Source organism: Capricornis sumatraensis, chromosome 2, assembly GCF_032405125.1.
Source record: "Capricornis sumatraensis isolate serow.1 chromosome 2, serow.2, whole genome shotgun sequence".
NCBI lineage: Eukaryota > Metazoa > Chordata > Mammalia > Artiodactyla > Bovidae > Capricornis > Capricornis sumatraensis.
Genome location: NC_091070.1, coordinates 210,804,635 through 210,831,902, shown reverse-complemented (window position 1 = coordinate 210,831,902; position 27,268 = coordinate 210,804,635). Strand labels below are relative to the sequence as shown.

Genomic DNA, 27,268 nt, shown 5'->3' with positions numbered 1-27,268 from the left:
AAAGACGAAGCCAGGAACCTGGCCAGAGATCCCTCACAAAGAACAATGCTCGGCTCAATAAATATTTGCGCAATGAATAAGCAATCATTAAAAAAATAAAACAAATAAATGATCTGCACCCATCTGGTTGTTTGACTAGCCCTTGTTTGTTACTGCGTCGGTTTGTCTGTTGGCAAACTGGATACGTATTAGGCCCAAGCCAAGTTCCATTTCCTCCACAAAACCTTCCCTGATTTTTCTCACCTTCAACAACCTCCACTACAACAAACAAAAAAACAGAGAATAACAAGCGTTGGTGAGGACATGGAGAAACGTTTTGGAACCCTCATATACTGCTGGTGGAAATGTAAAACGATGCAGCTGCCGTAGTAAACAAAAAAAAGTTAAACAGTCAGCATATGATTCAGCAACTCTACTATATAAAACAAAATCTATACCTGAAATATTATTCAGCTGTGAAAAGGACAGTGGTACTGAAACAGGTTACAACATGAATCTTGAAAACATGGCCCTAAGTGAAAGAAGCTAGACATAAAAGGCCATTTACTATATGAATCCAATTAATTAAATGTCCAGAAAAGGCAAACTCCTAGAGTTGGAGAGTAGGTTAGAGGAGGGGAAATAGGGAATGGCTGCTAATAGGTGTGAGGTTTCTTTTAGGAGGTAAAAGGTTCTGGAATTAAATAATGGTATTATACCTCAATTAAAAAATACCTCTAATCTCTCACTACAGAACTCCTAAATTTTACCTATCTATTTAGCCCAATATCTACTGATTTGTACTGAGTAAAACTGCTCTTTCCAGTGAGAGAGAGGTTCCTTGAAGACAGACAGTTTTCTCCTGGACTATTTTATTAGCTTCCTAACAGATATCCTTACCTCTAGCCCTCATCTTCCTCCCCCTGCCATCTTTCTCCCATCTGCATCATTACCATTCTTCTATATTTTAGCAAAAATGTTCCAGGAATGTACCAGTATTACTCTTCTGCTCAAAGTTTTAATAGCTCCCAATTTTCTAAGGCAATGTTCTCCAAACTAGAGTTTTGGCTTACCAGAGGTACACAAGACAAATTATGGAATTATGAAAAGAAAATATTAAAACTATTAATATTTGTTTTTAGTTGATCTTATTAAGGTTTTGTTTTGGAATCTCTTATAAACATAAGACTTTAGCACAATGGTGCTTGTTTACAATGTATAAACAAAAATTGGAGCACATCCTCAACTTTTTTATGGATATGAGTGCATAATCAAGAAAATTTGTAGACCACCTGCCTTAAACAATTAAAATCAAAGCCGCTTTCTATGGTATATAAGATCCTTCATCACCTGGCCACCATCTACCTCTTCAGAGGTCACCATTCCAGCTTTGCTCTTTTTATTTCAGCAACACTAATCTGCGCAGAGTCTCCTTTGTTTACTAAGCTGTTTCACACTTTTGTGCTTTTGCTCTTTTGATCCCATTGCCTGGGAATCGCCTTCAAATTCAACCTTCAACATTCTGTCAGGCATCAGCTTCCCTGGAGAGAAGGCTTCAGCTCTGCCGCTCCTCTCCAAGCTGAACGCGTCTCTGCTTGCAGCAGCACTCTGGGCCCTGCACCCCTCCATCGCTTCACTTGCCACATCATAGCATTTATACATCTATCCCCCTCGTTAAACGAGCCGTTCTTCCGGGGCAGGAACTGCACCATACTCATCTTTATTGACCTCGTGCTTCGTCCAGGACCATAATCCTACTAAGTTCTAAAAAACTGGTTCTGAATTGAATCTTTTTTCTCTGTACTCTAAATACTTACTAACTAACTCTGTAGTCCATTTCCCAGAAGCAAGGGAACAACAGTAAACATTTTCACAGCCAACGGTTAGCTTCAGGTGTATATTAGCCTCAATGACTCATCTTGGTTTAGCTTTCCAAGGCTGGTTCTGGCCCTTTAAATGTTAACATATTTTTGAATTGTTATTATATATGTTAAAAGGTTAACACGTTTGTGAGTTGAAATGCCAACCATTAGGTATGCTTGGAAAGAACTTAAAGAGCAACTGGGTGAGGATATTGATTTCAAAGTGAAGGGGACGGTCTTTCTCAAAGGAAAGCAGGGTGTTTGCTTTGATGCGCCTACTGCACCGGCAACAGAGGCAGAGGAGGAGTGGCAAGATTCATGCCCCTGGCAGTTTTCGGAGGCCACGGAGCAACCAGAGCTAGAAGCACCACGGGAAGGAGACTGCAACTTCCGAGGACAATGAGAAGGCAATAGAGGCTTCAGGGAACAGCGCGAGGGCAGCCGAGGTGTCAAGGGACAACGGGAAAGTAGAAGCTTCAGAGGACAGCAATCGGGAGGTGGCAACAAAAGTAACAGTTTCCAAAACAAAGCCCAGAAGCGGAGTTTTAATAAAGCATTCGGGCAGTAATGTGAAGTACAGGATTTATTTGGCAAAAACAGCAACATGAAACTGAACATTATTTTTCACACAAAGTTAAAAGCACATTGTATTTCCATTCTGACCACGTGGCCAGTTCCCATCTCTTTGAGAGAGAGAAGCTTCAGTTAAATTATTCCATCTGACTGATGACTGTCATTTATAACTGTACCGCTACTTCTGTCTCAGGTATTTCTTTGGAAAAGGTGTATGGATTCATTACATACTCTCATGTATTGTCTATAGATTATAAGATAAAGTCAAGCATGCATCTGCTGATACTTTTTAAGTTGACCCATCTTTATATTTAGAAATGTCTCTTAATAGTAGGCTTAGCTCAGATGGTAAAGAATGGTGGCTCAGATGGTTAAGAATCTGCCTGCAACGCAGGAGACCCGTGTTCGATCCCTGGGTGGGAAAGATCCCCTGGAGAAGGAAATGGCAACCAACTCCAGTATTCTTGCTTGGACAATTCCACACAAAAGAGCCTGGCAGGCTATAGTTCATGGGGTCGCAAAGAGTCAGACACAACTAAGCAACTATCACTCACTCACACTATTTGTCAATATCTTAATCAGATCATGATGTTCTCAAAGGCATTACGTCTCCTTAAAGTGCCTTCACATATCTCTGCTCTGATTGTGTTCATTCTAAGCTTTCACTCTCCAATGATAGACTTTGATTTTAATGTTTAATGAGTTTATGTTTAATGTTTAATGATTATAATGTTTAATTTTCAAGGGACAATTCCCTTATTGCTAATTTATTATTCAGTCAACAAATATTCTTATGGTGCATGTACGATACACCAAGCCCTTGGTACTTGCTAGGAATAGCTGGCATAAGCAACACAGGCAAAATCTCAGCTCTCAAGAAGCTGACAAACTATCGCAGGACTTTGCAAATTCTTGGGGTCACTTCACATTTGTCTCCAGATATTGATAATCCCTGCGTCCAAAATGCTATTTTAAGCCATTTAACAATAACATTAGAAAAATAGTGATTCAATGGCTCATGAGGAAAACACAGAGCATCTTTTATCAAACTGTTATCACTGCTTCCTAGCAGTGGGTTCCGGCACTGAACCCAAAAAGGAAACAAAAAAGAAGCCCATTATACGTAAGTCAGTGCACACCTGGGGTTCTCCCAGAGACGAAGGAACTGCTTAAGTGATAAACAGGAACGGCAATGAGTAACTGCAGAGCTGCTTTCTTTTGGTGTTTTTCAAAAATAATTTCTATAATCCATGAACTAAAGACAACAACAAACCATCAGGAATGTATTTTATCAGAGAAAACTTAATAGCTCAGGTAAAAAGCAAACAAATTCTTAAGTAGATAAATACTGATTCAGGCTACCAACAACAGGACTTTGCTACTATTGTTTCGTTGTTGCATTTTCAAATAGGGTCTACCCCCACCTTATAAGAAGAGTTAACATGTACCCTGGAAAACACAGAAAAGAATCAATATAAAGAGTAATAACCAGTGGCGAGGGCTATGCTGTGCATCCCTTCACTCTCACTGCAGGGAGATGGCTCAGCAGCTTCTCCTATGGAGGTTCCTGACCTGTCATCTCTGGGAAGCCCTCTGAGGGTGGGTGGGCAGCCCTCGCCTCCAGGGCACTGTAGACCCCAACAGCACAGTCCTAGTAACCTGACAGTAACACCCAGCTACGCCTGGTCGACAGACACCACCAGTGTCTATACAAACTCTAACATCCAGGATGGACCTGACCTTCAAGACCAAGTTGTCAACACAGAGACACCACTGGTTGTGGACTGCCATGTACCGTGGTGTGGTCCCTGTAAGATCCAGGGGCCAAGGTTAGAGAAAGTGGTGACCAAGCAGCAGAGGAAGGAGGGGATGGCCTAGGTGGATACTGATGACCACACAGACCTCACTGTAGGGTAGGCTAACATGATGGGCAGTGTCAGCTGTGCCCACCGTCCTGGCCAGGAAGAATGGGGATGTGGTGGACAAGTTCGTGGACATCAAATGATGAGAACGAGCTGGAGACCCTCCTGAAGAAGCTGACCAGCGGACAAGCGGGAAGCATCCTGAGTGCCCCTGCCCACCTGGGCCCCATGGTCCCAGGGGAACCCTGATAAAACTCACAGCCTTTCTTTGCTGGCCCTTCCTGCCTCCTCCCTCTGTCTGGTCCCAAGCTTTGGAGACCAAGCCTCCAAACACAGAGGCCAGGGTGGCCACCTGAGGGACAGGGCTGCGGCCCAGCTGAGAGTCGTCTCCCCCCTGCCCCCCAACCCTGGCTCTGTCTGCTCCCTCCAGGGCTTTTGGCCCTGCGCTGAGGATGCTGGGACAGAGCCCTGGGGCCAGCCTGCAATAACGGTTTAGTCCTGTCTCCCTCTTCCCTTCTGATCGGAATACTGGTGCCTGGCTCATTTGCCTCCTGCATTTCCTTTCCTGCTGCTGTTTTGTGAAAAGACAAAGAAGGAAAAAGAAACCCAAACAAGTGAGAATAAAATATATAATTCTCTCATTTTTCATAGGTCTGTAATAAAGAACTTTATGTGATCCTTCTATCGCCCACCGTGAAGAACAGACCCTGGGCCCTGTACTACATGACCCTGTATCCACACCCCCACCTCTCCTGCAGAGAGCCACCTCCCTCTTTTCTCCCAGGTGCCAGGGCAGCGAACATGTGTTGGGCTGAGGGTATCCTGCAAACCCTGACTCTGCAAGGCTCAAGATACTACTCTCCCTCACCATTAGCTGGCCCTTTGGTTGTGAGGCTTCACTGTGAAAAACTGGACCAATAAAGCTAGGGTTTACACTGTCAAAAAAAAAAAAAGAGAGAGAGAGAGATAATAATTCCACTACTCAAATATACATATATATATATATCATTCCAGACTTTCTGTTATACAAAAATATTTTTCTTTTCACAAAACTGACAGCAATTTTGAACATGAATATGCAATTGTGTATCATGTTTTTTCATGCTTAACATCAGGAACATTTTCCATGTACTCATTCTTTTAAAATGTGAATTTTTAAGTGAGATAATATTTCACCATGTGGACAGGCCATAATTTCACCAAACTCCCATTGTGGGGCAGGTAGCAGTAATGTTTTCCAACACAGAATAAATGAGTATGGATGGATGCTCTCATTCACAACCATCTAAATATGTCCTTGAGGTAAATTCCTAAAAGGGGAATTACTAAGTCAAAGAACATGAACTTTTTAAGGATCCTGATTTATGCCAAAAAGTTCTCTATTCAAAAGCACAACAGGAGAGCAACGACATCACCCCTTGGCAGCACCAGGTATTTCTACTTTGATCTTCATCAATACGATAGGTTAAAAAGGCTTTCTCATTTTACTTTGCAGCTCTTTGGTCAGTAATGAGAATGAACATTTTTTAATGTTATAAAATCATTTTAATTCCTTATTTGTGATACTCTTATTTATGTCTATTATTCACTTTCGCTATTAGGACATTGTGCTTTTTTAAAAAATTGATCTAAAAGAGCTCTGATAAATTAAAACACACAACAAACCTGTCTGTCAGATATTGCCTGCACGTTCATTCAGTTTGAACACACATGGGTCTTGGTTCTTCCATGGTAAGAGCTCCAAACTTTTCTAAAATGGAACTGGTACAATCTAATTCCCATCAGAGCCACTCCTACCAAGTACCACCTCTTTAGCTTTATACTCAATGTGTTCCTTAGGGTGCTGTTTTTAAGCACCAGACTCACCAGGGATACTAAAGACTAGCCCAATGAACCTGCAGCGCTCTGTTTAACTAACTAGCTTGGAAAATACAAAAAACACTCAGAAAAGCTTCTTCCTCCCCTATACTCAGAATCCCTCAAATAACAAGCTGTTCATTTTGGTTCAGGGCAAAAAAAGCTGCCTTTGGTCCTCTAAAAGATCACCTGTGGTTGGAAGGCAGCAAAGCAGAAGAAAAAGAGTATAAGCTCTAGAGCAGAAAAACCTGCATTTAGATTCCTGGCTCGGCTGTGCTCTTGCCGTGTGACCTTAGTCAAGTCATTTTGCTTCCCTGGGCCTCAATTTCCTAATTTCAAAAATAAATCTGTTTTAGGGTTACTGTAAAGATTAAATTAAATACATAATGTCTATAAGCTGGGGTCTGGTATACAATAGGTGCACTTCAAAAAATGTGATTTTCCTACTCTGATGATGGTAAATCAGTTACTTATTTAATTCAAATAATCTTACATAAAATGTTGACCTGAAATAGCTAGCTGTCCCAGCAAAGCATCATCTGGGTAAAAAATATTTAGGTCAGCTTTCTGTCAAATGCAATTTCCACTGCTATAATTATGCAATCATCAACCATCATTGCAAGACAACAAAAACCCCAAAGTTGATGTCACTGAAATTGCTAAATACAGTAATTATTTGAGTCTCAAGATCATGGCCACCAACTCCTTTTGGAAAGCAATAGAAATCTTGGTAATTATAGGATCAAAAGACTGATTAGTTGCCCCAGACAGCGGTTTCTACAACATAAGTCTTTTGGTCATTGCCCAGAACAGCAGCATACGCAGAAGTCATTCTCACTTCCATACTCTAAAAGGAACAATGTCAACAAAGAACCAAAGGAAAGAAGACAGGAAAAAAAGGGCTCCTTTTTGAAATTTAGCCTTTTTGGCAGTTTTTCCTGGCAAGAGGTGTAAGACTGGTGAAATAATCTCTAGAAGGAAACCATACTTTAAAAATCTATCAGTGTAACCCCTTTCTATGGAAAAAGGTATATTCTCCTTCTAAGTATAGAGGGTAGATTCTGTCAGAAAAGGAAAGAAAGCAAAGTAGCACTTATGTTCATAGCACTGTACTATACGCTTTAATTACTTTATCTTTTAAATCAAGTTGTGACGTAGGTCTTATCCTTCCTTACAGACAATAGGTAACTTGCTCAAGGTTTTGTAGTTATTAAGTGGAAAGAAACATCCAGCTCTCAGACCCAGGTCTAACTTTGAAACCTTTATCTTTTCATTACATCTTCATGAAATCTCAAAATGACCATGCCGATCCTCTTTTATGAGAAAGAACCCAGGGACTTCCCTGGTGGTGCAGTGGTTAAGACTCTGCGCTTCCACTGCAGGTGGCGCAGGTTCCATCTTCAGTCGGGGAACTAAGAATCCTGAATGCCACGTGGCAACAAGACAAAAAAAAAAAAAAAATTTTCAAAAAATAAAAAAAGAGAAAGAACCCAATTTAAATTTTGGTCTAAAACAAAACAGACAAACAAATAAACCCAACAAACTAAGTGTTCACCAAAAGGGTGACCATTTCTATCAGTTAGCTCTTCTGGCTCTTACTAGTCTTTAAAATGAACTGACAGACTTACACAAAGTACCCTTTTAAAAAAATCTTAAATATTAAAGAAAATGGTACCTGTTGACAACCACAGAGCACTGAAGCAGAAGCAAATATAAAACAGGTACAAGCTTTTGAACTGCTTCACAAACGTCTGCCAACAAAATCTTGATAAAATCCAAGAAGTACGGCTTGGCTTGATTCCCAGCTTCTCCATGGCCTTCCAGACAGGCAGAACCAGTCCACTAGAAAGACAGAAAAAGAAGAAATTATATGCCAAGTAATTAATAATTGATTCCTCGAAATGCAGAGTGCTAGACAGTGTGACAGATTAGGGAGAAGAGAAATTTCAAGTTTGTCTTTCACTGTTCATACCTGTCTATAAACCTCAAACCTGAGCTTTGACATAGCCTGTAATTATCAGGATAAAAACATAGCAAGGGATATGAAATGAATCCACTGTAAAGCTGCAACACTTTATATTCCATTATTTTCTAATCTGACAGTTAATCATCTATGTGGAAGAGTGGAAAGTGCACCCAACTGAAAAAAAAGATCTGAGTTTCAGTTCTAGCTCTGCTAACTGCTTTGTGACTTCATCCAAATACTGTTTTCTTATCTGTGAAGAGGAGAGTTCGGCTCATCACAGGTGAACTGACCCGGAGGTTTTTCTAGCTATGTGTTTAGAAAGCTTCCGTGTAACTGTCATTAGCTAAGGCGTGCATTCTCCACTTTGCTATTGTCCCCAGCACTCTTATCTTTAAAATCTATCCAGTTTATGCTTTGATGTCACCTCCAGGATCCTCAGAATCATTAGCAATTCCTGACTTAAATTCATATATCCACTCAAGAAGTATTTACACAACCCCTATTTTGTACTAGACATCCAGAATCTACGGGTTGAATGACAGATCCCTTTCAGAAGAAAAAAAAATAACTTTCCATCAGTTTCTTCTTACACAACTTCCCTATATTGTATCAATTATTATATAAATGTCGGCAGCATTATGAGGGTTGACTGAGTTCTGAAAAAGCAATTCAAAACTCTTCTGTGCTAAATATGCACCTGTCATCCACATCTAGAAAATGGCACAGACTGACAACCCCCAATCCTAGCCCAGCACTGTCTAGGTTGGCTATCAATATCAGGAAATAGACAAACACGCACACAGAACTGCCAAACTAAGGTACAGCCCACCCAAGAAAAAGTGTTCACTGAGCCTTAAGCACCTGAAGGACATCCTCTTTCTCATTCACTTCCATCCATTCCTACTTCCAGTGGTTTGTCATTGTATGTTAGGGGGAAGGGGACAGAAAGGTGTGCAGGCCAGACACATGCTCAAGGGATTATGAAGTGGAGCCTAAGTTAGAAAGTATATCCAGCAACCTAGCCTCCCAAGATGGAAAGACTGAATGTGCACGTGAGTGTGTGTGTATGAATCTCACCCAACACGTTACTGCCTACCACAAAAGGATTTTAAATTCAAGGTGACTCAACACCTGTCATCAATAGCGTGGCAGGTGGGCGAAAGAAGCATCAAAGAAATGAATAGGTTTTGAAAATGGGAGTAATAAACACCACTGGATTGGCAAGCTGATTAGAGAAGGGCAAGGTCTCACAAATCGTGCAGGAGACAGAGGCGGTTATTTTCTTGTGAACTCCCAATCAGTCTTTCCTCTGAAACCTACAATTGCTTAAGGGCACAAATCACTGCTAGGGTCCAGTCAAAGCCTTGCTGACCAGAGGCAGGAACAACAACTCAACACTAAGATCCAAACGGCTTGTTACAGAATCAAAGGGAAACAGCCCAGGGAGAGAACACACACCCCCACAATACTTGACAAATGAAAATCTAGAAAAGCAAGCAAGAGTTCTGGCATTTAGGGCGTTACAAGTACACCCGAAATAAAAGCACTCTCTGTTGCAGCAGCTGTTCAGACAGAGCAGGGGGTAATGTTTACTTAATACTTCAGGTTGATGGGGGATGTATCATAGTTCAGTCTGTCAGCTACATACGTGGAACTCCATTTATGTACCCAGCGATAAGATGTTTGAACAACGACAGAGCACGTCTGAAACAGCCTATTCAGCTAGTATGAGTAATCAAGAATAAAGCTCTTTAAAAAAAAAAGTCTCAGATATTTAGGAAAGTTACAGAACAGACTGCCATGAATAGCTTTGCTTATATTTGCAGACATTGTTTCCCAAATAGCTGGAAAAATGAACAGATTGTTCTGGGAGGTCGTCCTTTTACTTGTTCCCTAGCTTCCAGTCTGTTAATCAGATCAGAAACCACAAGGAGAGTCAGTTAATACTCTTCACTAACTGCTGCTGCTGCTAAGTCACTTCAGTCGTGTCCAACTCTGTGCGACCCCAGAGACGGCAACCCAAAAGGCTCCCCCGTCCCTGGGATTCCCCAGGCAAGAACACTGGAGTGGGTTGCCATTTCCTTCTCCAATGCATGAAAGTGAAAAGTGAAAGTGAAGTCACTCAGTCGTGTCCGACCCTCAGCGACCCCATGGACTGCAGCCTTCCAGGCTCCTCCGTCCATGGGATTTTCCAGGCAAGAGTACTGGAGTGGGGCGCCACTGCATCTGTCGTCAGTTGGGCACAAGCACTGTGAGGTGAACGGAAGTAAAGCTTTTCTCTCGACTTCCTTCATTTCACCTGGTGCTCACTGCAACCACCATAGGACCCCTCTGGGGGGCATAATTATCCGTGTCCTGAATAAGGCAGGTTTCGCAACGTAATGTACAAGTAGTGCTCAGCCCCGCCCCCCTTATTCAGCATCAACGTGCTGTCTTGGTGGGGAGAACACACACCAGAGACAGTAACTAGGGGCGAGGAAGGAAGGAGACCAGTAGCGTCTCGGGGCCGGTCGGTCTGTCTGTCTGTCTGTCTGTCAGGGGATGCAGGGAATAGCAGGACCAGGCCCGGGCCCCCCCCAAAAAAGGGCTCAGCCTGGGACTCCAGCCCGGCACCTGCAAAGCCAGAAGCAGCTGGCTGTCCTAGTCGGGCCAGGAGCGCCACCTCCGGGTCCCAACACCCGGCCAGCGCACCCCCAGAAATAGCCCGTCCCGCTCGCCCCTCCCATGGGCTCGTGGTCCTCGGCCCGGCAGCCAGCCGCCCCCGGCCACCTACCGGGGCTCAGGGCCACACAGCGGGACCCCGGCTCTCGGTGGCCTCCGCCTCCTCCCGGTCCATGGGGTCGGGGCCCCAACCTCCGCTCCCCTCACCCGGAGGAGGAGGAAAAGGAAGAAGCGAACGCGGGCTCCCCACCCGGACAGCTCGCTCTCGCCTCAGCTGCCCTGGACCGCGACGATGGCCGGAAACGCCGCCCCCTCCCACCTCCCGGTCTCAACCCGGAAACACACTCTCCATGCTAAACAAGCCCTCCTGGCCCCCACCCCCCCGGAAGCTCAATTCTAGCCGCGAGCCCGCGTGGGAGGAGGGGCAGTGCTGGAGGGTAGAACTACGCACGAGCGAAGGAACCTGGGTCCCCAGGCTGTCGCCTCCTGCTCTCCAGAGGCGGTGTGCACCTTCGCCCGCCGGGAGCGAGCCCCAGGCCCCAGACTCGGGCAATACCCACAAGCAAGATGGCGGCAGCGGCAGCACCCCCTACGGCTTAGCGCCCAGCCGTGCTATTGGCTGGAGCCTGGAGTGAGGCCGCCGCGGATTGGTCGAAAGCGCTGCGGGGGTAGGGGTGGAGCTGCAGCACCCCGGCGCCTGGAGTGGGCAACGCGGCGTGAGCAGCGGCCCCAGGCTCCCGGAGCATCGCGCTCGGAGAAGACTTCGCCGCTCGGGGCCGCAGCCTGGTGAGCTCAGCCCCCTTCAGGCCCTCCCCTTCATCCCAGCCGGGGCCGCTCCGAGCCGGCGCGGATCGATGCCGACACACCCCGGGGACCCTATCGCGACATCACCGTGCCCTGTCGAGACTCCATTTTGTCGCAGCCCTTCTCAACATATAGCTATATCTTTTTTTAAAAAAAATTTGCCCTGTCATCTTTGGGGGCTGTCCCATGTCGTGGTATTGCCGTGATCTCTCCGTGACATCACCGCGCCATCGTGAAGTGTGATCTCATCGCCGCCCTGTCGTGACTTCATCAATGTCGTGTTGTGACCTGGCTGCGGCGGGACAGGTGGTGACCGCCAGAAACCCTCCTCCCCTTCTCATCTCCCCATCTCAGCGGCCCCGTTTCGATTATCCGGCTTTTGGATTATCCGTTGTCCTGGGAGCTACCCGGGACCCCTTCTTGCTTCTCCAGCCCCTGCAGGCATCCACAGGCTGGTAGCCGGATGGGGAGGGTGAGGAGAGGGAGCGCAAGGGGTTAATTCTGCTGCTGCTGCTTCTGCTGCTGCAGCTTTTGCCCGAGGGAGGGAAAGGAGAGGAGGCACAGAGCCTGCGGGGGCGACTGAGAGCCCTGGCTGGAGGGGTGGCGTCCCCAGAGGGGCCTCTGAGCCTTCCCTGGGTCAGCGCCCTGCGCCCTCACTTCTACTGAAGCCTGTGTCCTGTGTCTTCTGAAGAAGGGAGGGGAAAGGAAACCTAGCATGCCCTTTTCCCTCATGTCAGCCTGAGTACGGATAATCGAACTTCACCATGTACGTTTCCATTCCTCCCTGTCCGTCCTCACCACTCCTTCCTTGTACGCCTGGTGGAGGGAAACAAAACCTGGCCTTTGGTGCAGGGGGCAGCGGAGCAGTGGGGCCAAGCCCTTTCCCGCCCCCAGGAGACTGTTGAGGAGAGCTGTCCAACTGAGCAGCAGGATGCATGGTCCTTCTCTCCCACTTTCCAGAGGTGACCTTGGACCAGGGTCCCTTCTTCATCCCTAAGGACTTGAGGGTCCAGCCCCTTAAAGGGGCTCCCCCACGGGAGGTCAGTCCTGAGGAGTCCATCCCTCCTGATCCTCCCCTCCCTCTGTGCTAATCCCTCCCTCCCTCCCTCCTCCACTCCCACCCCCACCCCTCCTCTGCAGAGGGATGCTCAGTCCCTCTTGTGTTCACAGTTGGGCAAGGCGGGCATCATGGCCTCGGATTGCGAGCCAGCTCTGAACCAGGCAGAGAGCCGAAACCCCACCCTGGAGCGCTACCTGGGAGCCCTCCGTGAAGCCAAGAATGACAGCGAGCAGTTTGCAGCCCTGCTGCTAGTAAGGAACTGACTGACAGCTGGGAGGTGGGAAGGGCTGGGTGGTTGGGCCCTCTAGGAATGGGGTCAACAAGTCCCCAAGGATATGTAGGTGCCACTGGTAAACCTAGAGGCACCAAAGAAGGTCCAAGGCACGTACCTGTGGATTCATTTTTGCTCCCGCTGCATGTGGGAGCAAAGGGGGAAGTAAGGGTGAAGAAAGCTTGCAGCCCTTAGGAGCCTTGGAAGAGGCTGCCTGGGTCTGCCCTTTGGGGCGTCCCAGAGCAGATGGGAGCTGACTCATAGGGTAACAGCAGCAGGTAGTAACTAGTGCAGAATACTTGATGGCTGGGGATGCATGTTCTGGAGGTGGAGAGAGTCGCAGGACTGGAAGTGACTGGGAAAGGGTCCCTGGGGATGGCCAGAATGGGTATGTAGGTTGGGGATGAAGGAGCTGGTTTGGGGCTCAGCCCTCTTGGAAGAACCCAGGCTGGGGACAGCAGAACAGGAGCTGCAGTGCTGGGAAGGGGGGGCTGGTGTGTGGGGGGTGAAGGGAGGAGGGAGTACAGCCTGCTTGTTTGCCATGGCAACAGGGAGACGGCTCCAGAGTCAAGGGCTCACACTGCAGCAGAGGAGGTGTTTAGGTGAAATGTAAGGGGAAATGTTTTGACAGGCAGAGCGGCGAGACGCAGGAGCCATTTCCCCTGAGAAGGTGGCGGGAATGGATGAGAGACTTCTCGAGGGAGTGATTAGAGAGGGACCCCAAGTCCTTGGAGAATTTTAAACACTGAGTTCCAACCTCTTGCAACTCAGATGTTGGGCCGCTAGCTCAGACATCAAGAACTTTCCAGCTAACAGGGTAACGACATGGCAGGAAGAACAGTTGAGGAGGACTGGACCTCCCTTCTGCAAGGATCCTAGAGGAGGGATCCCAGAGGCCACACTTGTCTGCCTCAGGGGAGAAGGAAGGAGCTGGATAAGGTGATCTCCGGGAGGCTTCCTGACCCCAGAGTGAGTCCTGTTACATAAGCTAGTTCTGCTGACGGTCCACCCCCAGAGTGCAGGGCAGAGTCTTTGCCAGCCCTTCCTTCCATCCTGCTGATCGCACATACCTCCCGCAGGTGACCAAGGCAGTCAAAGCAGGTGACATCGATGCCAAAACTCGGCGGCGGATCTTTGATGCCGTCGGTTTCACCTTCCCCAATCGACTCCTGACCACCAAGGAGGCGCCGGATGGCTGCCCCGACCACGTTCTCCGGGCCCTGGGTGTGGCCCTGCTGGCCTGCTTCTGCAGTGACCCTGAACTAGCCGCCCATCCCCAGGTCCTGAACAAGATCCCCATCCTTAGCACCTTCCTCACAGCCCGGGGGGACCCTGACGATGCTGCCCGCCGTTCCATGGTCGATGACACCTACCAGTGCCTGACAGCCGTGGCAGGCACCCCCCGTGGTCCGCGACACCTCATTGCTGGAGGCACCGTGTCTGCCCTGTGTCAGGCGTACCTAGGGCACGGTTACGGCTTTGACCAGGCCCTGGCACTCCTGGTGGGGCTGCTGGCTGCTGCTGAGACACAGTGCTGGAAGGAGGCGGAGCCCGACCTGCTGGCTGTTTTGCGGGGCCTCAGCGAAGATTTCCAGAAAGCTGAGGATGCCAGCAAGTTTGAGCTCTGCCAGCTGCTGCCCCTCTTTCTGCCCCCGACAACCGTGCCCTCTGAGTGCCTCCGGGATCTGCAGGCCGGGCTGGCACGCATCCTGGGCAGCAAGCTGAGCTCCTGGCAGCGAAACCCCGCACTGAAGCTGGCCGCCCGCCTGGCACACGCCTGCGGCTCCGACTGGATCCCAGCAGGCAGCTCCGGGAGCAAGTTCCTGGCCCTGCTGGTGAACCTGGCATGTGTGGAGGTGCGGCTGGCACTGGAGGAGACGGGCACAGAGGTGAAAGAGGATGTGGTGACCGCCTGCTATGCCCTCATGGAGCTGGGGATCCAGGAATGCACCCGCTGTGAGCAGTCGCTGCTTAAGGAGCCTCAGAAAGTGCAGCTTGTGAGCATCATGAAGGAGGCCATCGGGGCTGTCATCCACTACCTGCAGCAGGTGAGGGCAGGGGTGAGGGGGCCATGGAGGGGGAGGGGGGCCTTGTGCAGCGGGTAGCCAGAGCGAGGGAGAGGGAGAGCAGGAGGCGAACCCCGGCCCTGGGTGTGTGGCTGGTCCTGCAGCACTCCAGGGAGTAGTGTGTGGCGAGCCTCCCTCTCCCTCCCTCCTTCCCTCCCTGAGCCTCCACACAAGCACCACACCACACACCATATGTGCACTCACATCACAGTACACACACGCACACACAACACAGAAGCCTCCCACTCACAACCCTCCCCCCGATCCACACACACTCAAGTGAAGCAGCCTGTCCTGCTCAGGCTGCAGCGTTGTCTTACACACGTTCCTGACCTCCCTGCCCGACTCCCATCCAATCACGTCCCCCAACACCCCTCCCCGCTCCTGTCCGAGAGTCCAGCCCCCCCGACCTCCCAGCTACCACGCCAAGCTCCCTCACGGGCCCATTCTTTCTGACTTAGCCCAGAGCGGGGCTTCTCTCCAACCACTCGCACCGCTGCCACCAGTTTCCACAGTAGCCGGGGCCTGGCCTCCCCCTCATACCTCCCACCTCACGAGGTATGTGCGATCACCCCTGGTCAGAGCGGGCTGTTGACCGAGAGGGAGTGTTTATCTAGCCGTGGACCCACGGGTGTCCTCGCCTTGAGGTTGAGTGCCAGTGAGTGCAGGGCCGTGTCCTCTGGAGTCCAGTTGGCTCAGCAGCCCTGCACGGAGGGCCTGCTCTGTGCCGGGCCCCTGTTGAGTGAACCATGTGCTGTGTCCCAACCACGTGCTGTGTTCTGGGCCCATAGGGCCGGCCTTTGCAGGGCTTGCAGGCCAGAATTTCCTTCTAGTTGTGTTATTCCTAGGCTGGCCGGCCAGGGGAGGGTCTCTGGTTCTGCTCCATCTCAGGGGGGGTCCTTTGGTAACAGGTAGGGCCAGAGAAGCAGAAGGAGCCCTTTGTGTTTGCCTCCGTGCGGATCCTGGGTGCCTGGCTGGCCGAGGAGACCTCGTCCCTGCGCAAGGAGGTCTGCCAGCTGCTGCCCTTCCTCGTCCGCTATGCCAAGACCCTCTACGAGGAGGCCGAGGAAGCCAACGACCTTTCCCAGCAAGTGGCCACCCTGGCCATCTCCCCTACCACCCCGGGGCCCACCTGGCCCGGGGACGCGCTCCGGTAAGTTTGTGCTTACAGTCTGTTGAGCCAGAATGTTCTAAAGGAAGGGTTGTAACAGGGACACCTCCTCTCTCCCCAAACTCGGCTGTACTGGGCTTCCTGACTGGGGCATGGGGTTTGGTATTATTTCTTTTGGGGAGAGTAGAGAGGGATTGTTCCCACAGGACACCTGGGCTTCCTAAGTCTCACTTGCCAAGCCCAGATTGTTCTGTAGAGAGAGAACTCCAGCTTATTAAGCATCCGCTGCCTGCCAGGCATTTTATTTCACCCTTTACCAAAACTTGGTCCTCCCAGCACACCTAGGCCAGGAGTCTCATCCGCGTCTTCAGGGTGAGGAAACTGAGATTCCCGGAGGTTACAGTCACTTGCCCACACTCACAGCCCAGGTTTGAGCCCAGGCATGTGCAACTCCGAAGTCTGTGTTCTTTCTACAGTGCCTACAAGGACGTGTTCTCCTCCCCGACTTCTGTTCGTCTTTGATGGGGTGCCCCCCCCGAAGGGAACCCTGGTGCCTTCATCTCACCCCCCACATTTCTGTCCCTTCTGCACCCCCAGGCTCCTCTTGCCCGGCTGGTGCCACCTGACTGTCGAGGATGGGCCCCGGGAGATCCTGATCAAGGAGGGGGCCCCCTCCCTTCTGTGCAAGTACTTCCTGCAGCAGTGGGAGCTCACCTCCCCCGGCCACGACACCTCAGTGCTGCCTGACAGTGTGGAGATCGGCCTGCAGACCTGCTGCCACATTTTCCTCAACCTCGTGGTCACTGCACCAGGGCTGATCAAGTGAGGCTGGGGAGGAGGTTGGAGGCAGCAGGGACCCTGCCCAGGCTTGCCTGCAGTCTCAGTCGCCTCCTCTGCTTCCCTGGACCCATGGGTTCCTGTTAACGTTAGAATGAAAGGGCCTCAGAATAGAGAGAGCCACCCCATACTGGGATTTGGCATGTGTGGAACTCCCCCTGGGCGTGTATGTCTACCTGCTCCGGCCATAACCCAGTCTCTGCTGCCCAGATGCTGCAGAAGGGGCCCACAGTTAACTGTTCACCATGCTGCCTAATTCCTTGCCAAACCCTGGCCTGGTGAAACTGGGAGCTCAGGTTGCCCCAGGGCTTGGTCTGGGTCCACTCATCCCCTGCCTCCCGTCTTTGCCTCCCTTTTTCCCCAGGCGGGATGCCTGCTTCACTTCTCTGATGAACACCCTGATGGCGTCGCTGCCTTCACTAGTTCAGCAGCAGGGGAGGCTGCTTCTGGCTGCCAACGTGGCTACCCTGGGCCTCCTCATGGCCCGGCTCCTGAGCACCTCTCCAGGTAAGCCCCTGGGAACCCAGTCCGAACAGATGGAAGGCCTGGATGGACGCAGAAGACCAGACTGTGTTCTGGGCACAAGTCGTCATTTTTTGAAAATGGTTTTACAGAATTTTCCAATCAATCTCTGAAGTGCACCTCCATCCCCCGCCCCACCCCACCCTTCTTCCCCGAATGATAATAACATCTTCCTTCTAAAGACTTTGAAGGCAAGGCCTGGTGGGTGTAAGTACAGGCCTGCTCTCAGGCAAAGGCATAAGCACCTGGAACCCCCAGCAGCCTGAGGAGTCTGAATTCCGTGTTTTCAAGGTGGAGCCGCCCCCACCCAGGCCCTGAGTCAGGAACACCACTTCTCTCCATTGAGGTTTTTCTCTGCTCAGCGCTTCACCTCCCTCATGACAGGCTTCAGTGCTCTTTCAGCATGTCCCTCCCACCCCACCCGCACCTCACTCTGGCTGTGTGCGGGTTGGGGGGGCATCCGCTCCAGCCCCCTCCCAGCCCTCTGTGTCTCCCACTTTGGCCGTGGGTGTCTGCTTGGGTCCCTCTGTCCCCGCCTGTTCCCTGTTCCCCATCTGTCAGGTTGGAGGAGCTGCACAGATGCCTGGGAACAGAGTGTAATGAGTCCATACCCTCAGCAGCCTCTGTTCCCTGTGCGGGGGGACCCCAGTAGGGTGCCTGGCAGCTGGAAGAGGGGCATGTCCCAGTGGATCAGGAGCCTCGCCCCAACCCACCCGACCCTCTCGCCTGGAGCTCCCTCAGATCCAGGCTGCGTCTCCACAGCCCCTGAGTCGAGTCCCAGTGCTGGTTAGCCCGACAGCCTCGGGAGAGCATCTGCAGTACAAGGGGCATAGTAGCCCTGTGGGCCAGCGAGCCAAGCCCGTGGTCCCCTCTGGCACCTTCTTCTGGCCTAAGAATCAAATTGCCACACCCCCCTCATTTGCTGAAGGGCTAGGCCCAGCAGAACCTCCCATCACCACTCAGACTGTAGCAGGGTCCAACCACGAGGTAGAGTCCCAAGATTATTACATTTCATTCTTATGACAAGAGTTCTAAGATTAGCACGATTGGCCCCGTTTTACTCATGGGAAGAAACCAGACCCAGAAAGTGAATTACCTGAGGTCCCACCGTGAAGGTAGGGTTTGAACCCAGGCAGCCTGACTCCAAGCTGCGCCTCGGAGGTTCCTGAGTGTGCCCACCGGGAAGGGGGGAAGGGGAGGGGGGTTGGGTGAGGCCGCCAGCTCCTCTGGTTCATGCCCCCCTCCCTGCTTGCCTTCCAGCTCTGCAGGGGACGCCCGCGTCCCGAGGTTTCTTCGCGGCCGCCATCCTCTTCTTGTCGCAATCCCACGTGGCCCGGGCCACGCCTGGCTCAGAGCAGGCAGTGCTGGCCCTGTCCCCCGACTACGAGGGCGTCTGGGCGGATCTGCAGGAGCTCTGGTTCCTGGGCATGCAGGCCTTCACGGGCTGTGTGCCCCTGCTTCCCTGGCTGGCCCCTGCCGCCCTGCGCTCCCGCTGGCCCCAGGAGCTGCTGCAGCTGCTGGGCAGCGTCAGCCCCAACTCTGTCAAGCCTGAGATGGTGGCCGCCTATCAGGGAGTCCTGGTTGAGCTGGCACGAGCCAACCGGCTGTGCCGGGAGGCCATGAGGCTGCAGGCCGGCGAGGAGACTGCCAGCCACTACCGCATGGCCGCCCTGGAGCAGTGCCTGGCTGAGCCCTGAGGGGGCATCCACTGGGGACAGACCTGGGGGTGGGCAGCGAGGGAAGGAGGGAGGAGGCATCTCCCCTGAAGCCCCCCAATTAGACCCCCTCCCCAAACTTCCCCCCCGAACACCCCAGCTTTCTGGCTTTTCTGAGGGGTGAGGGCATGGCGCCCACCCTTCAAGTGTAAGGAACCTGCGTCACGCCCCCTGGGCCCACTCCGGGGCAGGGATTGACTTGGAAATCAGCGTGGCTGTCCCCGCCAGGTCAGGGGAGGTTGGAGCAGCCCCCAGAGTTGGGGGGCACTAGGTGTCATTTTGCCCGATGTCTGGCTCCCTCGCAAGAGAGAGACCCCCAAATGGGACAGGGCTGGCAGGAGCTGGCTGCCTCAGCCCATGCGCCCTGCTGGCCAGGGCGTGGGCTCCCCAGGACTATGGTGCCCCTCTGGCCTCCCAGGTCCACGTCCTTTAAATTGGCCATTTGGTTCTTGCCCTTGGCCCCCTTGGGCAGAGAGCAGGCTCAGGCCATTGACATCGCAGTTCTTCCTGTCAATTTCAGTGACCCAGGGTCTGAACTGCCCCAACCTTCCAGGGGAACCTGGGGCAGACAGGCCTGGTGGGGGGTCAGGAAACCTCCCTCCACGTGAGCTTCCTTGAGGAGACCCAGGAGCCCTTGGGCCCTGGTCTCTAAGCTTTTGTGTCGTGTTGCAGCAGAGTGACAGTGGGGGCTGGGGAGTTATTTATTTTGCCTGTCCTTATCCCTGCTTGGACACCCGAGCACCTGATCCCTGTCCCCTCGGTGCCATCTGGCCTGGCTGGAGCCAGGAGCCGGAAGGATGCTTTCCCAGAATGAGCATGTTCCCCTAGTGACTGCACCCCATTGCCATCGTGGTGCCTGGCTTCCACTCCCACCCCTGCTGATGATTGCTCTCTGCCGAGAGACGCGACTGGCGGCTCCAGCAGGGACTACCTTTCTTACGAACCCAGGGGACCCCCACCCCAGCCTGACCCCTTGCTTCCCTCTTCCCTCCCCCAGTGAGTTCTGTGATCACCAAGTTCAAAGCTGTGCAATGTGGACACTCAATAAATGTTCATTGGTGACAAGACGGCTCCTGTGTGGTCTGTCCTGCACCTTCTTCCCTCCGGGCCCCAGCAGCTCACAACACACATGCCCTGCTAATCACAGTTCATAAGTGTCCTCTCATTCAGTTCCCCCAAGAATCCAATGAAGCAAGCGTCATCCCGATTCTAAGAAAGCAGGTGCCCGGGAGGTGATTTGCTCAAAGTGTTGCAGCCAGTAAGTCCCAGAGCCAGGGCTCCATCCAGGCCATCCAACTTCTCAGCCCGCACCCTTCAGTGGCAGAGCAGGTGGCAAACTCATGTTGATGTGGTGAGGCCTGGATGGGCGAGGGGAAACTTGTGCTCTTTTGTCCAAATGAAGTGCTGCCCCTCCAGGCCAGCATGTTGCTGCCAAGTTAGCTGTCACCTCCTCCAGTGTTTAAAAAGAAGTCAAAAATCTGTTTTTAATGTGAAATCTGATTTTGAATGTTGATATTTTTAATTAAATCATCACTACCCCAACAGAACATCTGCAGGCCAAATGTGACTTTCAGGCAGCCAGCTGTTCATTTCCATTGTATGCCAAGTCAGAAGGGGAAAGATCTGAGAGGTTCACTGGGGACTGGACTGGAGCACCCACTGCCTCCCCAGGCCTGAACCAAAGCTGTAAGGCTGGAGCTAAACCAGTCCCAGGTCCACACTCTACAGACCCTTCTCCACCTAGGCCCTCAAGCATACAAGCATTCATTGAGTATTTTCTAAGTACCTACCTGTGGTTGGCTGTGCATAGATAACAAACTGATTTATCTACTGAATGTACTCAAAGTCATGTCCTTGGCATGGAGTCCCTGAAATCCCTGAAAAGTATGAAGTCAGACCCTGTCCGCCAAGCAGCTTAAAGTCTAGAGGGGAAACAGAGAAGGCAAAGGGCAACTCCTAAAAGACGTAAGCAGTTGCTTCTATGAGGGGGTCTGTATAGTGTGGCTGGAATATGAGATCCCCTCAGCCTGGCTGAATGAGTCCAGGAAAATTCAGAGGAGCTATCTGTGGCAAGACCTGAGGGGAGAAGGAGCTTGCCAGATGCACAAACAAGAACAGGAGCTTGGGAACTGCAAATAGGTCATTACTGCTACAGTGGGCAGTGGTGGATGATGAGGTTGGACCCATGGGCAAGGGCCAGATCTTACAAATTCTGGTGTGCCATGTCAAGGAGCTTAGATGTGGGATCATGCTGAGGTTGTAGACTTTTTTAGCAGATTGAGTGTGATTCTGTTTGCGTTGTAGAAAGATGACTTTGGCTGCAAAGAGGGACAACTGAGGCAGAGAACTTGGAGAGGAGGTAATAAGTCTGAATTAAGCTAGTGGCCATGAGGGTGGAGAAAGTAAGGGTGGTCAGCGTTAGTTAATTGGCTTGGTGATTAACTGGAAGTGAAGAGGGATGAAGAGAAAGGATGACTCCCAGGTTCCTGTTCTGGGCCAGTGAGTGACTAATGGGGCCATTCACTGTCATGGGGAGAAAAACAGGTTTGTGCAAAATGTAAGCTCATCTTGGTAAATGGTGGATTTGCACTGCTGATATCCAGGGGGAAGTGTCTCTCTGCAGTCTGGAGCTTGGCGAGAGGCCTGGGCAAGTGACAGATTCAGGAGTTGGCGGGATCAGCAGTCCTTAAAGTGACGGAAGTGACTGAGATCATCTGGGGAGGTGAAAAGAAGGGAAGGGCACCCCAAAGCCAAGGGCAACTGCCCCTGTTCCCTGCTCTCCAAATACTCTCCCTCGTGTGGTGGAGAAGACAAACCCTGCAGAAATCTTCAAAATGCAAGGCAGACTGGAGTCTGTACTTTGGTGAGGGTTGGTCAGAGAGTTCTTGACTCGAATGCGAGGAGGGCTAGGCTGCCAAGTAACACTGTTTGCTCCTGGTAATCAATTCAGCAGCAAGGGAGAAGAGGGCACGTGAGCTGCAGTTGTGAGATCTGACCACCAGGTGGAGCCTGAGTATCTCCTTGTGCCTGATTTCCCCCACCCTGCAAACCACCAGGCCAAGAGCAGAAGGCTGTCAAAGGTGGGCAGGAGGGTGGCTGTGTTAACAATAAAGGAGGCAGGCCTGAGTCCTTTCTTAACATAAACTCCTATTGCAAACTCACTTTTTGAAAAGAGAGGGAAAGATTTGAGCCTGGGAGAAGAGCAATAAGGCTAGTATGCCAAATGTGAGTCTGTGTCTGTTTGAACATGCATACCTACGTGTCAGTATACATCCTGTGTCCCCACGTGTATGTTTCTCATAAGTGTCTCTGTCATGCTGTGTGCCCTGTGTGTCCAGGAGCGTCTGCATATGGACCCTGTGCACATTCCAGGCCCCCACATGTGTGCATGTGTTGCAGAGAGTGGGCAATTGGCAATGCCCACCTCCATATTTCAGAAAGTAAGGAGGTCCCGGACAAGAAAGGGGATAGAGTCTGCAACCAGGAAACTTTGAGGAACCCCCGAAGAGCAAACCATGAAGAACATCCCTCTCCTCAGAAGCCATAAGCAAAATCACTCACTGATCGTAATGTGATTTCTCCACATTTTACCTGGGTTCTGTGTCTAGTTACCCCGAGTCATGTTCACACGTGTGCGTGCTCAGTCGTGTCTGACCCTCTTGCGACCCCACAGACTGCAGCCCGCCAGGCTCCTCGGTCCATGGAATTTTCCAGGTAAGGATACTGAGCGAGTTGCCATTTTCTGCTCCAGGGGATCTTCCCAACCCAGGGATTGAACCCGTGTCTTTTCCATGTCCTGCATTGACAGGAGGATTCTTTACCACTGAGCCACTTGGGAAGACATATTCATTTAGAAGGCTTCCTAAAGGAGCTTAGGAATAGGCTGAGGAATTCATAAACTCATTCATTCATCATTTACTTAACAAACCTTTACTGACCACCTGCTATGTACCAAACCCAGCGCTAGACTAGACATATTTTCTGTTTCACCTTTCTTCTTCTTGTAAACTGGTTCATGAGGCAGGAAAGGAAAATTAGTTGCAGCTGCAAAGAGCCTAAAATGCCAATTACGGTGTTTCAATTTTTTTGTTCCCTGAAGATGGGCCATGAGGAGCCCCAGGAGAGTTTTCAGCCAGGAGGTAACATGGTCCAGTCACTTTTGTTGAAGAAGAGATATGAAAGAAGACAGGAGACCAGTTTGAGGTAGGGGGTTGTTGCAATGGTCCAGGCAGTGGTTCCCAGGGTTTATTGTACTGCTGAGTCACCTCACAGGCTTATGGCTAGGCCCCTTGCCCAGAGTTCCTGATTCAGTAGGTCTGGGTGGGGTCTAAGAACTGACACTTCAAACAAGTTTCAGAAGTTGTAGGTGATGCTGGGTCAGAGACCACACTTTGAGAACAACTGGTCTAAAAGGAAGAGTATGGCAGCTTAAGATGCTGACAGAGGATGAAGAGAGATGTTTAAGAATTAGAAATGATGATCCTCTATGAGGATTAGGGGCTCCCTTATGGCTCAGCTCTTAAAGAATCTGCCTGCAATGCGGGAGACCTTGGTTTGATCCCCGGGTTGGGAAGATCCCCTGGAGAAGGGAAAGGCTACCGACCCCTGTAACTTACGGAGGTGAGGCAAAGGACAGAGCCTGGCATGGCTCTTTTTAATTTGAAGGATGGCATTACCATTTATGGAACTCTAGAGCATGGGAGGAGAAGCAGGATGGAGTTGGTGATGGCGGTAGAGGAGATGTTTGACTTCAGTTTGGGGTTTGGAAGGTCTCAGCTGCAACAAGTTGTCTGGAGGGAATATCCAGTAGGCAATCACACCTGTGGGTCTGGATTTCTAGTGAGAGATACAGACTGGAGATAACAAGGTTGGGAGATAGCACTGGGCCAGGAGTCATTAAAGTCTCGAAAGGGGATGAACTCACTAGTGAAGAGTGTAGCTAGGAAGAAAAGGTAGAAGCTACAACTCAGGATGAATAGGTGACCTTAAGGGTGTGGATGAAAAGAGGGAGATAGAAGAGAAGATTGAGAAAGGGTCAGAAAAGAGGAGAAATAAGCAAGAAGGAGTTGTCTTAAACTGCAAGGAAGTAGGGTGAGGAAAACCACTGGGCAGGCAGCTTTTCTGGTCATTCTGGCCTTCCTAAGCCTACTGGGGAGAGCGGGAGATACCCAGAGCTGGTACAGGCATCATAAGTCTCACTCCTCCTGGACGTTAACCAAAGGCGTCCACCGACCTGCATGCACGTGCTGTCACACATACACCTGTCTTGGAGCCTGATGTCTAATATCCTGTGGGGAAGAGGGGTCTCACCACAGACCCCCACATCCAAGTAGATATACATATACATACTCCTGACTTCTTTTATGCCCTGGGCACGAGGTTGCAAAGCTGCCCAATTTTGCTTTCTCTACCACCTTAGCTGGTGGTTTCAGCTTCTGGAAAGTTCCTAGTGATGAAACTTTGGCTGTTTCTAGCCTCCTCCTTCCCCTAAAGCCTCCCAGACTGAGATGACCCAGACCTGAGCTCTGTACCCGAGGTGTGCCTTTTGCAAAACACCGCTCAAGTCTCCTCCACACACCTCCCATTTTCTATCTCCCTTTCTCCTCTAATCTAGCTCACTATTTTAATCTTGACTTTCTCATCCTCCACTTCATTAGAAAGGGGTCTAAGAAAACATCTAGTCCACTCTTCCCTCCCATATTGTTGTTGTTGAAGTTGCAGAAACTGAGATTAGAGAGGAAAGGGGGTTTGCTCGGAATCACACAGTTCATCAGAGTCAAGACTAAATTTTAGGCACCTGAGTCTGAGGCAGTACAGAATAGTGATTCTGAACACAGAAAGAGCAGAGGCAGACTGCTCCAGCTCTGCCACTTAACTAGCTCCTTGACCTTGGGCAAGTCATGTCGCTTCTATGTATCTCACTTTTCTTATCGGAGAATAGGGGTGATAAGGGTTTCTATCTCATAGGGTTGTTGTGAGCATTAAATAACTCAATATAGAGTCTGACATAGTATGTAATAAGTTGTGATTATTTCTATTCAAACCTAGACAGCATATTAAAAAGCAGAGACATCACTTTGCCTACAAAGGTCCAAATAGTCAAAGCTATGGTTTTGCCTGTAGTCATGTACAGATATGAGAATTGGACCAAAAAGAAGGCTGAGCACTGAAGATTAATGCTTTCAAACAGCAGTGCTGGAGAATACTCTTGAGAGTCCCTTGGACAGCAAGGAGATCCAGTTAATCCTAAAGGAAATCAACCCTGAATATTCATTGGGAGGACTGATGCTGAAGCTCCAATACTCTGGCCTCCTGATGTGAAGAGCCGACTAATTGAAAAAGACCCTGATGCTGGGAAAGATTGAGGGCAGGAGGAAAAGGGGACAACAGAGGATGAGATGGTTGGATGGAATCATCCACGCAATGGACATGAGTTTGAGCAAATTCCAGGAGAGAGTGAAAGACAGGGAACAGGGTGTGCTACTGTTCATGCGGTTGGGGAGTTGGACATGAGTTAGCAACTGAACAACATTTCTACTCTGCCCTGGTTGGAGTACCTTCTTGCCATTTTTTTTGCAGTGCCACGTGCCATGTGGGATTTAAGTTCCCCAACCAGGGATCTAACCCACAGCCCCTGCCATAAGCACAAAGTCTTAACCACTGGACTTCCAGGGAAGATCCCAACTTATTCTTTTCAACACCTCCCATCTGCTTTCTTAATTCTCATTCCCCTTACTATTTCTCTCATTTTGTTGTTCAGTCACTAAGTCATGTCTGACTCTGTGACCCCATGGACTGTAGCACACCAAGATTCCCTGCCCTTCGATATCTCCTGGAGTTTGCTCACACTCACGTTCATGGAGTCGGTGATGCTATCTAACCATCTCATCGTTTGCTGCCCCCTCTCATTTCCCCTTCTTTAATTCTTGTCCCTGTTCCTCAGGAAGGAAAGGCTGGGATTTGAAGTAAAGCAAAAGTGACTGCAGAGACTGGAACATGCTTGCCAGCCAGCCTGCGCCTGTCCTGGTAGTACGCACACAGCCTGTGCATGTCGTGCATGTGAATGCGATGACAGCACATGGTCCACGTGGTGTCACGCAACAGCCTTTGGGGATGACCCACCCACGCTCAATAGCCCAGGACCTCAAGGCTTCAGAAATACCTGGAACCCTACTCAGACTGAACTCATGCCCAATCCCAGTGCCAGGCAACTCTCTCTGTACAGTCAATTTGTGTCTCCAGCTTCCTCAGACCCGGGCTAGGTATTGGGAGTTACCAGCTGGGGGAAGCCTGAGTGAAGTAAGCACCCTCAGAGGGGTTTTTATCCAGAAACATGCAGAGAGGCTGGGATGGCCCCCAACTCACGCACACGTACACAGACCCATACGCCAACATATGTTTTGCACAGGAGCCAGTGGGCTTGAGTCTGCAACTCAGAAACCTCTTCCACTTTCAGTACTGCCCACCTCAACCATAATGGGGTGAGGTGATTAGAGAAAGGACTGATACCCATCTTACAGACTAGCAAGCTCAGGCCGAGGAAGGGTAGTTCTTTGCTCCAAAGGCAAAGATGGGGCAGAGCCAAAGCAAACCAAGGCCCTTGTGTCCCAACCTCGAATTCTTCTCTGTTTCAAGGTAGCTGGGAGCTTCAAGCCTAGAAGACGCTCAGACCAGCGCAGACTGGAACCAAGACTCTACCCTCTCCAGGGGGTCGCGCCAAAGCCACGCCTCCTCTGGAGCAAGTCACTGGGGAGCGGGGAGAGAGCGGCCCTAGCGTGTCTCTTTAATGCGCGCCCCCGGAGGCCCCGCGCGCCCCCGACACTATAACTGGAGTGCATGGAGCAAGCTGCCTTCAGAAGAAGAAGGCGGGCGCTGGGCACTCGACCGACTTTTCCAAGTGCGATCAGCTCCCGTCCGACCCACATCCCGCCCCCATGGACCTGCCCCGGGGCACCCACTGCTGAGGACCAGATGCCTGGCGGGCTCCGGGCTCGGTTGCACCCTGCCACCGCACAGTGACCGCCCGCGGGTCGTGCAGGCTCCGCGCCCTTCTTCCAGCCGCGCTCGCCGTCGGGCGAGGGCTCCGCCGCCGCCACGCCTCGCGCCCCGCGCTGCCCGCCCC

General features: G+C 50.7%; 2 protein-coding genes and 1 pseudogene across 2 annotated transcripts in view; 2 read left to right on the top strand and 1 right to left on the bottom strand.

Annotated features, from left to right (window-relative positions):
- The window catches only part of KIAA0319L (KIAA0319 like), a 99,141-nt gene extending 91,194 nt beyond the window's left edge, over positions 1 to 7,947 (bottom strand). The window contains exon 1 of the mRNA XM_068964193.1: positions 7,809 to 7,947. Within this exon, the coding sequence (XP_068820294.1) occupies positions 7,809 to 7,947 (139 nt within the window). The remainder of the gene's footprint in view (positions 1 to 7,808) is intronic.
- LOC138073635 (thioredoxin, mitochondrial pseudogene) lies at positions 3,952 to 4,525 on the top strand (annotated as a pseudogene).
- A 3,584-nt stretch (positions 7,948 to 11,531) lies between the features above and the next one.
- NCDN (neurochondrin) lies at positions 11,532 to 20,126 on the top strand. The gene is made up of 7 exons (XM_068964850.1): positions 11,532 to 11,546; positions 12,735 to 12,875; positions 13,975 to 14,943; positions 15,873 to 16,114; positions 16,670 to 16,894; positions 17,274 to 17,416; positions 18,692 to 20,126. The coding sequence occupies exons 2-7, from the start codon at positions 12,753 to 12,755 to the stop codon at positions 19,126 to 19,128; spliced, it is 2,139 nt and encodes a 712-aa protein (XP_068820951.1). The 5' UTR covers positions 11,532 to 11,546; positions 12,735 to 12,752; the 3' UTR covers positions 19,129 to 20,126.
- Positions 20,127 to 27,268: the final 7,142 nt, after the last annotated feature.